The sequence below is a fragment of the Ictidomys tridecemlineatus genome, chromosome X (assembly GCF_052094955.1).
Source record: "Ictidomys tridecemlineatus isolate mIctTri1 chromosome X, mIctTri1.hap1, whole genome shotgun sequence".
In the NCBI taxonomy this organism is placed as follows: Eukaryota; Metazoa; Chordata; class Mammalia; order Rodentia; family Sciuridae; genus Ictidomys; species Ictidomys tridecemlineatus.
Genome location: NC_135493.1, coordinates 57054773 through 57072326, shown reverse-complemented (window position 1 = coordinate 57072326; position 17554 = coordinate 57054773). Strand labels below are relative to the sequence as shown.

Sequence of the window (17554 nt, the reverse complement as noted above, 5' to 3'; positions counted from 1 at the left end):
AATGAAAGACCAGAAGGAGCGTAACTCTTTCAAATTAACTTGTTGTATGTTAACCACATAGCCTGTGTTTCCCATTGATAGCCCTATACTAAAACCCAGTGGAATCCTAGAGTTTTCTACCACATATAGAAAAGTAGTTGCCACACTGTCAGTTGTGTGTCAGAGGTCTATGTTCTGATGAACATATTTTATTTTCTCATATAATATTTTTTTTATCTACCCTGAGTTGAAATCATTATCATGTGTTACCACTGCCATTCTCAGAGACGTGGCAGAACTGATGGAGTTAGATGAGCAGGAAGCACTTAATCGTGTCATCTTATCTGTGACAGTTATATCCACACTGCTGTGTACTTATAAGGTTGGGAATGATAAGAGAATAAATTGTAACTACAGAAGACGACAGTATACAGAATGGATACTTTCTTAAGAAATAGGATCACTTTGGTCTATAGAATTGGCCATCTACCTTAATTGTGATAAGTAACCTCATTCTTAACCCCTTCCATCTTTCTCTGGTCATTTATTTTTGAATTACATGAATAATAAGTGACCAGGATTGTAGCAGATGGCAAAGAGAACTGCCAGTCCAGTTCAAAGATGAATTGACACAGTGCACATGAAATAATCATGGAACCAAAGGTGCACAATCACATGTATAGTCTATATACAAAGTGCTGAGAAAATACTAGTCAATGTGGGATGATCAATGATGGATATATATTAGAAATGAAGAGAATTGGATATGCAGAAGTAGAGGCCTTGTATGGAGGACTGCTTAGCTAAGGATTTCCATTTAGATTTAATGCTAATCATAATAAGGAGTCACTGCAGGTCTTGAAAAGAGAAGTGACATGATGAAAATAGTGGACAAGGAAGATTATCCAAATAACATATTGCTGAAGGAACCAAAGCAAAAGGCAAATGGAGATGAAGGAATGGTGGTAAAGGTGATGGATACTGGGGAAATGGAACCAAATGGAAAGATATATGAGCTATTTCTAATAAGGGTAATAATTTAAAATCTATTTGATAACATGTGGATTGTGTAGATGTAACAAATATAAAGGCCAGATTCTCCTATGGTAGTCATGTGTGCTCATCAAATCATTAGGGTGCTCTTGAATTTTATAAAGTATTGGTATAATTCTTTAAATTGTATTCCAGGAACCTGTGTACGAGTATGTGCATGTATCTGCAGGTAGTACTGTCTAAGTCTGTATGTTCATTTATCTAATTGGCTGACATTTTGCCCATCCCTAGTAAGAGGTCCATTCGTTAATGAGCTCCTTGAAGGCATAGGCTATGCATTTTTTTTCTATTTTCAGGGTTTGGTGCATGTTTATTCAATGGATGAGTGAACCAATAAGTTAATAACAATCAGTTTGTTTTAGAAGCCTAGAATTTTTAGAGTTTGAAAGGAAACATTGAAATCATTTGGATTTTTTGCCTCATTTTATAGATGGATAAAGCAGTCTTAAGAGGGACCAATTGACTTATCCAAGGTCATCTGTGAGTTCAGTGAAAAATAGGGAGAGGATGTCGAGGTTTCCCCACCAGACCAAATTGCTCTCTGTAGTCAAACTGCATGAATTTGTGTATGAGAATTAAGGCTGTGGTATGTGGAGAACATATGACTTACAAGATGTGGTTAGTAGGAGCTTACTTAGATTTTTTTTTCAAGTTTGGCATAAATATAAGCTTTCCAGTGATGGTAACTATGGGGATGGTGCCTTATTCCACCTTCACTAATTCCCACTTCATCTGCTGCTGTCTGGATGGATGAGTCTGTGAATATACATTCTAGCTAGAGGCGTGCCGGCTTTATCTTTATGTAGAATTTGCATTTTCATTTTTATGTATTAGGCATAGGAAGTAAGAAAAAGCCATTTGTCGATTCATTTCCAAAAAATCATTTTGTGAGGGGATGGCCATTTGAGCATTTAAAACAGCAACCCCTTTTGGAAAAGTTTATGGGTCTTTTCATCATTGAATCGATAGGCACAATTAACATTACTGGAAGTTAGCAGTTAAAAAATAACCAACACTTTAGAATAACTTTTCTGTGCATATGATCTGGAATTCCATTTTTGCTGGTTTGTATTGCTAAAATGAATTAAGGGTTTAAAAATTTTTAAAAAACCAATTAGTTAGCAAATTGCAGTTATAATGTTTTCAGTTTGATGGGACTTTTAAAGTGTAATTTAAGAAGGTTGTTCATTTTCAAATGCAAACCTTTGGGTTTGAGGAATCTCTATTTTAATCCAAGAGTCTGCAACCTTTTTTAGCTTGGTGTAGTGACCTGGGGATTTATGCCAGTAGGCAAAGAGTCTAGTCCTAGATATCCACATTTATTGGGCTTCTTTCTCCTCAGGGTTGAAGTCTCCCTGGTGATAAATGTGGTACTGAGAGAGCTGCAGTCACTCTTCCAGAGACTAGGGCACAATTCAGTGAACTGTAAAAGTAATGCAAAATGACAATTAAAGTAGGGCATTCTCTGGTACCTTGGGGGCCTGACAAAGTGGAAGCATTTGACTTCTGATGTGCCAGACTTATTAACATAGAAACATAATAAAATATAATCTACCCAAAAGTCTCACTAAAAGCCTCACATATCCAGAAGGGAGTTGAGAACAGAAAGCAGTAAGCAAAGAAGGCTTCTGAACAGGTAAAATACAAGCAAATAACAAAACCCAAATCATTGCACAGAAGTTCATATATTAAAGATCATGTAATTTCCCTCTTAGGACAAAAATATCTCAGCTCTCTACTCAAAACTTATTAACTCATGTTCCAGTCTATTCTTACAAATGTAATTATGTAGTTTCCAAAAGCATGGTAGAGTAGAAGCATTGAACTTGAAGTGGAAGAGAAGTTGCTTTTGTTCTAACATCACTGATAAGTAGCATCACTGAATACTTGATTACAAGTTAGTTGAAGGACAGCTGTTGAAAATTAAAGGCAAGAAATAAAAAAAAAAACAGTACTTTGGGGTCATTGAATATATAGGCAAGACCTTCAGGGCACAATGATTTATATTTAGAAGGGTGCACCAAAATAACAAATAAAATGTACAATTATGTCTTTTTACTCTAAAATGAGCAACATTGTGATACATTCTAGAAATAAGGTATAATGGTTAGGGTTTTAAATTAGAGTTTCAGTTCTTAAAGGGGAAAGCCATAAGTTATCTGGAAAACCAAGCTATGCAGAATTATTTATTCTATAGGGATTGTACAAAATCAAGATTTTATTAAAACTAGGCGAAGGAGAAACCTACTGTAAGTGAGTTCCTAGAAAAAAGGCTACTTGTTAGAGAAAGGATTTGAGAGAAGTATATTAAGTGATAAAAAGTGACTTATTTGCCATCAAGACTGGAAATAAAAGTTTGCTGTAGACCCATTTTTATGTCAAAATTAGGTATTTTTAGAAACAAATGTTGTTCTTATCTCTTTTCTGTGTTTCTCTGTTAACCTGCCTGTCTCATTAGAGATGGGGACATTTCCTAGTGAAATTAATGTGACATTTAGAGAAAATTTCCTCTCTCAAATGTTTCATGTTATTTGCCATTTAGAATACTTAAAGATGGGATTGGAATAATGTCAAACAAATTTTGATTAAATAAGGCTAACCAGGAGCCAATACATTCATGCAAAACAGAAAAGCTCTTGTGTTATTTCTTGAAAAGTGAATTCCTTCTCTGGTTCTTTATCATATATTGAGATAACGTCAGTAGATAATTTGACAGAAAAAGTGCAATCTCCTTAACAGTTGGGCTTGCTTTAGAAAACACAGCATATCAGGTCAAAGCCTGTCACCAGCTCTTTGTTCACAACACTAGTTTTCTACCCTGAAGGTACATTAGAATTATCTGGGAAACTTTAAAAAATACCAATGTCTGGGCCCAACTCCAGGTCAATTATCTCAGAGTCTCTTGAAGTGGATCTTTGGTGACAGTATTTTTTTAAGTTCTTCAGATGATTCTAATGTGCATTTAGGGTTGAGAACCACTGGCTTAAGACATGAAAACTATTTATTAACACAAGATTGTTTCCTTGTTCAGGGAGGTCTGAGTCTTATTCTATGCTCCACCAGTAGTGAGAAAAAAAATCTACTCTTTCAGTGCATATGGGTTGGGCTTGAGCACACACTTAGAACAAATATAAACTAGAATACTTGATATCAGTAGATAGAGACCCACCATATAATAGGTACCTATGGCCTTTAACTCAGTTGTTTGGAATATAGCACTAATGAGGCCAAAAGATTGTATCTGTCCAATTAAAATGATTCTGTTCCATATATTGTTCCTATAACTGCAGCTAAACTGCTTCATACATAAAGAGAGATGAAAATGATTACAAAGGAAAAAGACAATGTACAAATTTGTTTAGCCCCAATCATTCTGGAAAAGTTGGTTCTAGGTACCTGCCTCATTGACTAGTGCTACCAATGACATTTAGGATGAAGCACGGGGCATTTGCCCATTATGGTTTGTGCTGATTTGGGGGAAGGGATATTTACATTAGAAGGTTAGGACCCATAAGAATGGGCAGTGCAAAAATGAACGGGTAGAGTAAAAACAGAAAAAGAGAGGAAAGTGATAAATTACAATGACATTCTTTTACCTACAGTGGTCCATGATTCCTGTAGCATCTGTCCCGAGTTAACTGATTTGTCTTGGGGGTAGGGACTGTTAAGGTGGGAATTCTTGTGGTCACATACATTATTCCATTAGAACCAAGAAATAGTATATTTGTCAGAGATAAAATTGGTTTGAATTTTCTTCTTTGCCTAAACATGTGGTTCTGGTTTTTTGATGAGGGACCAGATATCCACAGAGCTCCATATTTGTGCTCAGTGAACACAGGCTAGATGCATTCATATGCAAAGCCATGTAAAAATTTCTACTTGAAAACTGACTTTCAAAAATGTGACAAAAATAAAAAACAGTAGCTTGGGATATTGATCATGCTTTTCCTACAAAGCCAATGTCCTCTAGATTTCCTCTCCTTTTTATTTGGAATCTACCACTTTTCTTGCAAAACGTGATTTGATAAGTTTGAACCTGGCTGATAGAATACACGTGTGCTCTTGTTTTATTGCCTTGAATGAGGTCAAATTTCTGGTCCTCCTTGGGGTTTCAAGTTTTGAAGATAGCAAAGAATAAGGATTCCCACTATGAGTGATGAGAAATGCAACTGTAATCTCCTTGGTTTCATGTATTGTCCATATTTTACAGAGGAGGAAACTGAAGCACACAGAGATTAAATAATGTACCCAAGTTTGCATGGTGAAATGAATAAGTGAACTGTTATTTTAATTTTTAGGGGATGGGGAACTTCCACTCATTAAATTATATGTTGTAGTGATCATCATAGAAGAGCACATTTGATTAACCCCATTTCCCCCTCTTATATTGATAAAATAAATTGACTCAAAAAGCATTTGTTGTTTGGCTGACTGATGGATAACCTATCCTATCAAATACTTAGATTGTATTCCCAACACAGACCTTCAAGTTAGCTTCTTCCTCCTGTAGTTATATTTGCAACAATTTTGCCATTCATTCTCTTATGAACAAATCAGAAATGAACTGACCCCTTTGGTTATTACTCTCTCAAACCATTACTTCTAACAGCACCAAAAATTGCTTGTGGCTTACATTAAAGGGAATATAAACTTCTAGATAAAAGCAGTGCGAGTGGATATTATACAGTGTGTCTTCCAATGAGAGGCATGTGCAAGCGGCACAGATGTACCCCAGTCAATATAGGGCACTGTTGGGTTTTAGTTTCCTTCTCAATTCTCTCCTTTCTTCCAACTATTCACCGCCCACTTTTTACTTACTCTAGGTGGTTAGGGTCCTTATTCTGACTGTTGGCTGTTTAGTGCCTATGTGGGAGCTGGATCTGCTATTACCAGTCTCATTTTCTCCTCTATCAAACTGTGAACTCCTTGAAAGCAAGAACTGTATCTAAGAGCCTAGTGCAGTAAATGTGTGACAGGTAATCATCAGAAAGGTATCTGCTATTTTGTTCTCTAGACAGCTATTGTGTTTCCTTTTCCAGGCATTTTCAGTTGAAGTGATTGCAGAAGGCCCTCAAGGAAAGGTGGGCATTGTAGGGATTTCTTGTAGGAGGTCAGGAGGGTAGAGGAGATGTGTTTGGGCATTTTTCAGTTCCTACAATGGTTCAACAAGAGTTGTACTTTAGTGTTGGGGGTAAGGTCTACTTTACTAGGACATTGTCTTACTTCAGTGTAGACTCTTCCCTATCTCCCACCCTTTCTAAGAGGTGCTTCCCCCCCTTCAATTCATCCAGCCGTTGGGTGCTCATAAACGGTTTTTCCATCTCTTTCATCTGGCAGGTATTCTGCATTTGCTTTTGTAAAACTGTTGCTCTGGCAGTCTACTGTAACCAGATTAGACAGTAGTGTTTTAATGATAAAAACTGAGACAGGGGTTTGCTTGCAAACTTCATGTCTGACATGAAAGGCTTTGGTACCCCCTGTGGTCTGCCCTTTACCCTGTTTTCGGCATAGTACTTGTTTGCCTTTATATTTGTGATAAAAGAAGGTCTTCTGCATAACCAGTGCTGAGCAAATATCTTAAAACAAAGGGAAGTGCAGAGTTTAAATCCACAGTGGGGGATTACCTTGCCTGCATTTCCATATCTTTGGAATAAATATTTTAACATGTTAATTATCTACTACTAATAAAAATACCTTTGAACTTCCAGTCAATTTGATGGGCATAGAATTGTCTCCACTGGGGAATGGGAAGCAATTAGTTTCTGTACGATTGTGAGTCATATTGTCTCTTCTGTATAAGTGGTTGCATGGTCAGTAGCCAGCCCTATTCTAGGAAATGTTTGTGCCAAGTCTGTCCTGGTCTGCAGGGGTGACTTGCTACCTCCACAGAGGATAGCCCCCCCCACCCCTCCCAGGCCCCACTATGGCGTTAGTTTCTGATTCATTTATTGCTTCTTGCCTATTTAAAAAAAATCCTTTTAAGTAGGTACTTGGATTCTTCTTATGAATTATCTGTGTAACATTTTAATTCTTTTTTTTTTCTTATTACAGACTGAAAATTATTCTTTTGATTCCAACTATGTGAACAGCCGAGCCCATTTAATCAAAAGGTATGTTGATTTGCTTACCTAGCTTGATTTAATATAAAAAAGAAAACCATATTATTTTAAAAAAACATACTTTTTTTTGGATTTTAAAATGAATGCCTATATGCTTATTGCAGAAAGTTTGAAAAATTTAAGAAATTCCATCACTTAAAGGTAATCCTGTTGGCATTTTATCATATTTCTTTCCATTAAAACGTATGTATACATATTCACAATTAAAAATAAAATTGGAGTTATATGAAAATATAGTTTTATTGATTAAAAATGTAATATGAGAAATATTAGAAAACTTCCAAAATCTTGTTTAGCAAAATACTTGTTGCTGTTCATTTTAAAGGCCTTAAAAGTTTTTTTCCTATGGAGTTTCCAGTGATTTCTGAGATTGCTGTTATTTTGACAACTTTGAAATTTTAAAGATATTTTAATGACAGAAAAATTAACTGTTTATGTTTTATAATGCTTTTTTTTAGATGAGACAGGAAAAGAAAATTGCCTGATTTAGTACTCTTTTTAAAGATATTTAGAAGTGTTTCTGTGAATACTGACGAAGATTTCACCTGGTGCAGTGGGCACCAAAGTCATCCAATAGGAAAAAAAAAAAGACATGTAGAAAACCTTCTAAAGAGAGAGAACTAAGCAAAAGAGAAATTTTCTTGTGACAAAAATAATCCAGAATTGACCACTCAGATGATGCCTTTATTACAGTTTCATGTAAATAGCCTCTTGAATGGTCCAGTGGTTATTTGGCAGCTAAAATTGAACACTGAGTGTGTTTGTTAAAATAATGGAAACAAAATAGAAAGGCAAGCAGGGTGTATTAAAGCTGCTGTAGAGAAGATCCGAAGCTTCTATTGTTTTGCTGGCTCTAATCCCATAAATTTACATAAATCACTGGAAGGGTAGGATTCACATAATAAACTAGCTTGTTGTACAAGTAACTTGAATTCACATGTAATTTAATTTATGGTGCTACAGTAACTCTCCCCCCCCCCCCGCCCCACATCATGCTACGTTTATCTGTATCAGTTTGGGACAGCATGTGACCTTAAGTGATGATCATTAATCATCTGAAAATAGAAAGCACTGTATACCAAGCATAGTATAGTTTGAAATTTTTCTGAGGGGTTGGGAAGAATCCATTTAGAATAATTTTTTGGTCTACAGAATAAAGCAAACAGTGAGGAATTTAAAATTCTCTGACTAATTTGTTTTAATGGGAAGGAAAAATCTTTATAAACACTGATTAGAGTGGCTTTGCAGTAGAGGTCTGCTTTGTTTTCTGCTTCAAGATTGTTGTTTTCAAAGCTTCTTTAAAAATTTCTAGTGAAAACAGTGACTTGCCTTATCCTTACAGGTCCCTTGGGCAAGCTATTTCTGGATACTTGGGAATTCTATGACCAAGTTAAACTGATAACATGAGTCGTATTTTCATTGCCTAGCAGAAAGCTAAGACTCCTGGGGACCCTCATGTCTTAGGTCAACCCTGAATATCCAATTTAAAAGGCAGACTGATGAAATTAAAACTTATGTCAAACATTTACCTTTTGGGATATGTGTATTTCCACAATAGCTTTTTGACTCACTGGGAATTGGGAATCTCTCATTTGATTACTTTATAACACCCCCCCACACACACACACACAGAGAGAGAGAGAGAGAGAGAGAGAGAGAGAGAGGGCATGTCCTGGAATTAATAGGGCTTGATGGTGGCTGAAACAAAAAATAGGAGTTTTTAAGTCTTCACTAAGGACCTTCTTCATTTTTTTTCATTGACAAATACAACTTCGTTTATTTACTAAATATATCATAGTATTTTATATTATATATACAAGGTAAAATGACTAAATAGAATGAATTAACACAATCATTATTTCATATAATTATCAGTTTTGTGCTTACAAGGTATTGTATTCCTTCTACTAGTTTTATGAAAAACATAATACACTGACCATGTGGTAAAACAAAACTCTTTACCCTCTTATTCTCAATAAAATAAAAATATGGAGACTTTGACTATAATATCAACCCTTCACAAAACACAGTATCTGGTGAGCAAAATTTTACTCACTAAATTTCTGACTTCCACATGTGAATCAAATGTTCCTGCAACTTAATATCTGCTTGCCACATTTCACTTAATGCAAAGTCCTGCATATATTTCTTATAAGACTTTAAGAGACAAAATATTCTTACAACTAAATAACAATAGTATGTAAGTACAATATTTTTACACATTTGATCATTGATGGGCACATACATTGAGTTAAGGACCTTCTTCATTAAGACAAAATATTTTAAAGCAGAGAGACATACATGCATTTTTGCCAGTTTCTGTTATGGGACTGCAAAGGCTTTGGAAAACCATTAAGGCCTTGGAATTTATTGGGTCAATTGAGTTTAAACAAAGAACAATACCTGGAAAGATACAGAGTGCTATTTTGTATGCTATGCTTTCCAGTGGAGTAACCATTATAAGTATAAAGTGTGGAGAAAATGTTAAAAGAGAGTAGTTACTAATACCAGGTTTTCAAATCAGGCAAAGTATGTTCAAATAGCTCACAACAATGTTTAAAGGGTTTTTTTTCCATATGTGGTTTCTTGAAGATCCATATCTATGCATGGGAAAAACTCTTGGCCAGGAAATTCTTAAATGGATTATAAATTTTAATTTTGAAAATGCCAGTCTAATCTCAAGCCTACTTTGTGAACTTGTTTTCCTATCTCTTTTCTCATCATCTGTTCATTATCTACTCATCCAAAGATGTTTCTTGGATCATTCTTCCTGGCATTCTTGGACAATCTATTTATACAGGGACATCTTTTCCTCTTTCATATATATCTACCTTAGATAGTTGAACAGGCCTGCCATTGTTCTCTAATTTTTTCCTGTATCAATCAGGAAATAGTTACATGATATAGTTGACACACTGAATTATAATAATTTAAGGAAAGTTCTTTTTTACAAAGGGACTATTTGCAAAGACTTGGGAAAGAGATAACACAGTATTCTGGTATAAGAACAATAGAGTTGAAAATACTTTTGAAAAGACTAGGGAAGAGAGCAAGGAGGGAACATTGACTACAGAATAATAGTGACTTCTAGTCAATTGAAGGATACAGTCACCATTAAGTGACCCTGCAAGAGGGGAGCAGAGATAATGAATACCCTAACATCACTCTCCTCTTACCCTCTGACCTCCTTCTCATGTCCTCCATGGGCTAATCCCAATGGAATGCCACAGGGCAAGGAGATTTTTCATAGGCATAAATCAAAGTTGAGAAGAGTCAAGAGTGAATCTAGAAGGGAACAGGAAGATATATGGCACATTCTCCATAATATTTTAAAATAAAGAATCTAGCATTATATCTTTGTAGTTTTTTTTTTCTCTCCAGAACATCATCTGCAGTCTGGAGGTATCTCAAGGAGGTTTATAAAAGAGTTCCAGATTAGCAAACCAAGAGATTTTGAAAATTATTCTGGATAGATTTCCTTCCTGCTGTATTTGTTTTCTTGCTATCTTCTCAGAAGAAGAAAGCCAGCAGTGGTAACTTTGCCCCTGATGCAACACTGTCTTTGCTCATGCCTGCTTTCTATGCTGTTGTCTGATATCCACTCCTGTAGTGCTTTTGGAGCAATATCAAGCAGGGCCTAAGGATGTAGATCAAAGGAAATAAAATAAGAAATGAACAAGATGCTGAAGCAGCATGGAAAGGAAAATAAACATCAGCTCCTAAACCATGCACAGTGCTTTCCTTTATCACCAACATTGTCCTGAGGTTTTGTAGCATTTGGTATGGTGCCTTGAATATAGTAAGTTCTTGGTACATGTTTATTGAATGAATGGAAGAAAGAAGTTGAAGGAAACCTCAGCTTTTTTTCATTAAAAAACTAGTGCTAAACTTCCCTTTAAGCCAATGATTTCTGAACTTTAGTGTGTGTTGGGAATCACCTAAGAGACTTGTTAAATACAGTCTCTAGCGCCATTCTTAGAGAATCTCCAGTTTTAACAGGTTCCCAAGGTGATTGTGATACAGCTGGTCTAGAAACCACTTTAGGATCTTCCTTAGATTCCTAAACACAGTTATAATACTCTTTCAACTCTTACCCCCTTCTTATTTTTAGTCTCAGTTGTATTGAAGATATGGCCTATTTCCTTTCAGATTCTTCATATTATTGAAAAAGATTCTAATATTTTAAAAGAATTCTAATATTTTAAATGGTAGATACAGATCAGAATGTGTATGATGTTCATTCATCAAATATTTTCTGAGTAACTCTGTATGCAGAGTCCTGTTAAGGTGTTTTCAAGAGAACCTGTCCTGTTGGCCACCAGAACAGTAATAGAAACATTTGCATTTACAATACCATTGCAAACAGGTACCCTTAATTTATTGTCCTACAAAAGTTGTTTTACAAGTCTTTCATCTCCCAAGAGGTACACAGGTAATAAAGTAAGTGAAATCCGCATTTTTAATGCCTGACATAAATTGTTATTTGTTTTGGGTGGGTAGCCATTTATCAGACTGCTTTACAATTTGTAGCAGCTTGCTCACTGAGTCTTAAACTGCCTTACACAAATCCATTCATTAAGCCAATAAATGTCCTTACAAGATCAGAGTCAGTGGTACTTAGTTTGTCAGATGAGCAAAGTGATCCTTAAATGAGTTAACTATTCCAAGGTTTGGGGGTGGGTAGTGGTTATATCTTTTGCTTTTCCTTTTGAGAATACACAACTTCTCAAATTCACACTACAGTCCCTTAGATTCCAGTAGCTAGTCCTTTACAGTTTTGTTTTATTATTTCTATCCTTTTTGCCTAAAGAAAAAAGCTCTGAGGTAGTTTATAACATTCAGATGCATATAAAATGGATGATCAAATTTTAAAAAGGCAGATCAAAAACCAATTAGGAGAAGCAAGATAGAGATTCCTGGCATCCAGGGAGGTAACTCAGTGCAATTCAAGATTACATTTACCTTGCATCTTTTGAGATGCCAAGACTGAAAAATAAATGTATCAGGTCATATAGTTCTCATTATTCAATTAAGAAAGTGTACATATTTGAGATAACTACTTTTTTTCTGTTCCTGAATTTTAGGAGAAATAACATTATGGACAATGTCTGACTGTTGTTTACAGAAGATGTAGAAATAGTCTTTAAATATAAATTTTCCTATACCAATCTGGTAAAAAACCATGGATATAATATTTAGTTACAATTCAATGAAGGTATTACCATGCAGGTAATGATCATATTAAATTGTAATATTTATTGAGCATTTGTATATGTGATACTTCATGTGTATTGTCTTGTTGAATCCTCAAAATGGTCTTTTGAAGGAGAGTTTAGCAACTGTATTTTACAGACAAGGAAATTGAGACTCAAAGACATCAGATATCAAGCCTAGGATCACATAGATGAAGGGGCAGATGACAGATTTTCATGTGTCCTAATGATTCCAAGTTCAGTGCTTTTCCCAGTATAGTCTGTTACAGGAATAGAGTTTAGAGAATCTAAAGCAGTTGTTCTCAACTGGGGGAGATTTGACAATATCTCCCTGGAGACAAAATGATTGTTATTCTTGTGGGCCACTACTGTCAGCTCATGGATAAAGCTCAGGGATGTTGTTAAACATCTTACAATGCACAGGACAGCCACAGCAAAGAATTATGTGGCCAAGAATGTCAATAGTGCCAAGGTTAAGAAACCCTGCTCTGAAGGATGGTCAACTACATTGTCCTTGCACTCTATCCCTCACCATCATATATTTTATGTAAGTTTTGGAAACTGCTGAAATGCAGTAAATTCAGGATTGAATTTTCTGGCTTAATATGCCAGTTTTGTTTTGGGGATTAAATAACTTTTCATTACGTTTCAGATAACAGATAATACAGGTTGAAAAGTTAATTTTTGTTATCAAAATGGAACAGTCTGTGATATCATCCAGACAGGTCATGTCCCTTCTCTTGAAGAATATGAGTGCTTGTAGGCAGGGCTAATTGTTTTTCTAAAGTAGAAACTTTGAATCTATTTAAACTGTGGAATTGGTATTTAAAGAATCTGTACCATAAAGCTAGAAATTATAAGACACTTCAAATGAAGTGTTTCCAATTGGTCTTCTTGACCATGAAAAAATTATAGAATGATTTTGTTTTAATAGAGCTGCATCCTGGTATGTTCATAGGGCTAAGTTATCTGAGTGAGCTGGCCTATTAAGTGATTTTAGTTTTAGTGAAGTAAGTTGATGCTCAGTTTTCCTTTCTGAAAATAATTACCCAACAGGCCAGGTCTTCTCTCTATCCTACTCTTCATTTTCTTATACTTTTTGCTTTCCAGTTATTACCCTCTTGATCTTTTCCTTTTAAAATTCAGGTCAGCCAGTTTTTAGCACCTAGGTGGGTCATATGTTAAAAATTAGTTGTGATTCCTTTTGGCCAAGTGCAAAGAATTACAGTGTATTTATTGTGTATATGACACAGCTCTTCATCATATGTACTGAATGTTCTTATGAAAGTCTCAGAGAGTCAGGCCTGTGAATGTTTAAAGTTGAGCAGATCAAGCGAGTTTGCAGTACTATCTCCACAGGGCTCCCTTTGCAGAGGCACAGTAGGTCTATTGGGGCTTGTCCTAATTCACAAGTGTGCCACTCTTCCTTGTTAGGACAGCAACACATTTTCTTGAGTGTGCCTTTGCTGCTATCTCACTAACTAGGGAATGGATTCACCATCCACTCCTTATTTTAGATGCATAATGTACGATCCATGGTGTAGCACAATTGCAGTTTCAGGCAAGATGTACAAAGTATTATAAATAGCAGGTGAGTTCTTTATGGGTATACTTTGTATATTACTCTCTGTGAAAAATGATGTGGAGTTCTTGGCTAGTATGCTTAGTGCCTTGTATGGTGCATTGGTTTAATAAATGCAAGAAAAAATTTACCCACAAACTCTTGAGCTGACAGTTTTCTTGATTTTAGTATACCTATATCCACAGTTACATTAATGCTTGCTCTCTGCCTCTCACTTTTATCTTACCTTCTATATTGGAGTTTTCCAGAGAAAGAGAATCAATAGGCATTTAAATATCTACATCTGTCTGGAAAAAGTTTTATTGTAAGTTGTTTGTTCATGCAGTTATGGTGGCCGAGAAGTCCTGTGATATTCCATTTAGAAGCTATAGAACCAGGAAGGCTGGCAATGTGGTTGAAGGCCTGAGAACCAGATACCCAGTGGTATACGTTCCAATTTGTTTCTCAAGGCTTAAGAACAAGGAACAATGAGTATAAGAGACAATTGATGTCCCAGCTCAGACAATTTGGCAGAGAGCAAATTCAATCTTTTGCCTTTTTGTTCTATTCAGGCCTAGGAGGGATTAGGTAATACCCATCCACCCTGGGGAGAGTCACATGCTTTACTCAATTTCACAATTCAATTCCTAATCTCTTCTGGAAACATCCTTATAGACATATCTAGAAATTACACTTTTCTAGGTAGCTGGGCATCCTGTGGCCCAGTCAAAATGACACAGAATTATCCATCACACCTTCCATACACTAAGGTTCTTTTCTCACCTCTTCTTTTTCTTTGAATCTGTCCTTTTTCCTTTTTCAGTTAAAACTGATCTGGGTTCTCTAATTCTGACAGCCTTTTCTATTTTAATTGTGCTGTATCAACTTCTTCCACTCTTATTTTTTACCACTGGTTAGTAGACATATTTGGAGAAGCATTATACATAGTGGTTAAGTTCTAGGCTCTGGAGATAGACTATCTGGATTTGGTGTTAGATATGATAAATTTATTGTCAGCCATGTGACTTTGTGCAAGTTATTTTTCTTTGTATCTTTTCTATCTCATCTATAAATATGGCACCTTTCTTTGATAGAGCTGTGATGATTTAAAAAGTTAATGTTAAGCAGTTGAAACAGTTACTCAGGAATAGTAATCTCTCACTAAAAATTCAATTGTATTAAAACAGAAAAATCCTGAGATGACAGCATTCTTTAGAGGTGGTTGTTTTAGATTTTTATCTTCTTATATCTTGCTTATAGCGATGCACTGAAAATGAGTGAATGAAAATATTAGTTGCATCAGCATCCAATAGTGGGAACTTCTCTGCAATGTTAAGTTCCATTATCTTTAAACAAAAATTTCTCTTCCCCTCATCCCTGCTCTGTTGGGCAATCTAGCCACTGTTGGCTCCATTACAGAACTGACATCATCCTGGCTTGGAAAGATTTTAAAAGTCAGATCTATCACAGTCGTAAATGAACATTCTTTCTTCAACCCAGCAGCTCCACCTTCAAGGACCTAGAGGGCAACAGCCTGAAGGATAGTGGACATGAGGAGAGTGACCAGACTGACAGTGAGCATGATGTCCAGAGGAGCCTGTATTGTGATACTGCTGTCAATGATGTGCTGAATACCAGTGTGACCTCCATGGGATCTCAGATGCCTGACCATGGTAAGGGTTGACTGATTGCAAGTTACAACAATAGACTCCAAAGAACCCAGAATGTTTGCAGGCACATTTTACTACTTTAATGAATGTGGTATCAAGTTATCCACTAAGTTCATAACTCGGCAACACCTACAGCAGAATCTAGTCAGATTCTTCTTCTGCTTCTCTGAATGATTCCCTCAGGATCATATACTGTTTGGTCATTTTACAGGATAACACCATATACATATTGCGTGCAGTGCATTCACTTCAAAAGTAACTGCACTGAGCGAGCACACAGGAAATGAGCAGATGCCTTCTCACCAGGAATAAATGCCTCTTTTTTCGATGGTGCCTGAATTCAGCTGATCAATTAAGTTGCATAGAACACAACTCTAATGAGACCAGAGGGGTAGGTTTTATTTCCCAATCAGGCTAGTTAGATTTACTGGAAGAGACACTGTTCTCTGACTACAGATTGTGTGTGCTCTTTACTGAGGATTGAAAGTACTGAACTTCCCATTTTGTCTGGCTGCCACATGAATACATGCCATCAGTCATAGGGGAGACCAGGGCAAGAGAATGCAGCTGAATCAATGTAAAACATTCCACTAATGTGGAAAGCACATGTCAGGAGCAGCATCCTCATGTATGAAGAAGGATCTGTTTTTGTGAACTCAGCCACACATCCCTCAGCAAGAAGCACTCTTTAAAATTATGCTAGGCAGAAATCAGGATATAAAAGCATTAGCAGAGTTCAGGAAGGCAGAATGTTCAGATGGACTTGGGCACAAATGTCATTTTCAATATTTTACTGATGCAAACATGCTGTGCAAACAGCCTGTCCTTTTCAATTAAGAAGTATGAATTCAACTTAGTGTTTAGGCTCAGTGAAGCTTCAGAATACTTGGCTATGTCTTAGAGAAGCTAGGCTCAAGCTCAGCTGGAAGTCCTACTGCTAAAAGTCTTAAAGATGAGGAAACAAAATATGGTGATTATGTGCTGGTCTTCAGCTGTTTCATTTCACTGTAAACATCATTAAATGCTTTTGTTTTGGTTTTGAAAATGAATCAAAAAATGCATGATTCACAAAACAAAATGTTTTCTATGGGAAAAATAGTCACTGTAGATTTTATTAAATTGCTAATCCATTCCCTCCCCAGCAGACCCAAGTGTCAAAGTCTATAATATAGAGAGGTCACTACCAATTATTCACTGCTGCCTTCCCTAATTGGTGAGTGGTGACATCTGCCGAGATAATATACTTTCTGGCAATCCTTACTATGACTAAGGATAAAAAAAATAAACATTTATATAACTGAAACAGGAGCAATTTAATTCTCAGAGGATTAGCAGTGTGTCACAGGATGCAGACAGATATGTATCGTTTACTCCTTGCATGTGTCTCAAAGAAATGCTTTTTCATTTATATCAGGAAGGGTTTTAGTTAGATGCTCTGTGAAATGAAATGACTCCAGGAAAAGAAATAGTCATAATTGATTCTCACTTTATGCCTGGCTAGAACAACATCTGTTTTAATTTTTAGCACATTTCTCTAGGAAAACAATATAAGTGAACTGTAGCTAGATTTTCTGTTTCTTACAAATGGGATGCATTATATATTGTGTAGATTGGATAATAACGAGAATATTCTAAAGCAAGATGTGACAGTATCCCAAGATTCTCCTATTATAAGAGATGATTACACACACACACACACACACACACACACACACACACACATGCACAGATGTACTTTTTGCTGTTCCATTTTGGCAATACTTCTTCATTTGTTTCTCAGTATTTGATTTGCAGATGCATGTTCATTATTTTTCCCATTATTCCAGAAGTGGCTGAACTTTGAGCCAATCCTTAGGTTGGTTCTTTACAACTTGAGTGGCTAAAATTTATGTATGAAGGTCTTGTTTACATAGTCTGTACCTTGTGATATCCCACTACTTCTGAAGCTTTCCATAATGA

General features: G+C 36.0%; 1 protein-coding gene across 4 annotated transcripts in view; it reads left to right on the top strand.

Moving 5' to 3' along the window:
• Positions 1–17554, top strand: part of Pcdh19 (protocadherin 19) — a 105715-nt gene that overhangs the window by 49468 nt on the left and 38693 nt on the right. For 2 of the 4 annotated variants that reach the window (XM_021730693.3, XM_005331763.5), the window contains 2 exons: positions 7084–7142; positions 15429–15598. In XM_021730693.3, the coding sequence (XP_021586368.1) occupies positions 7084–7142; positions 15429–15598 (229 nt within the window). Of the gene's footprint in view, positions 1–7083; positions 7143–15425; positions 15599–17554 lie in introns of all 4 variants that reach the window. The other 2 variants (XM_005331761.4, XM_005331762.4) reach the window with 1 other exon arrangement.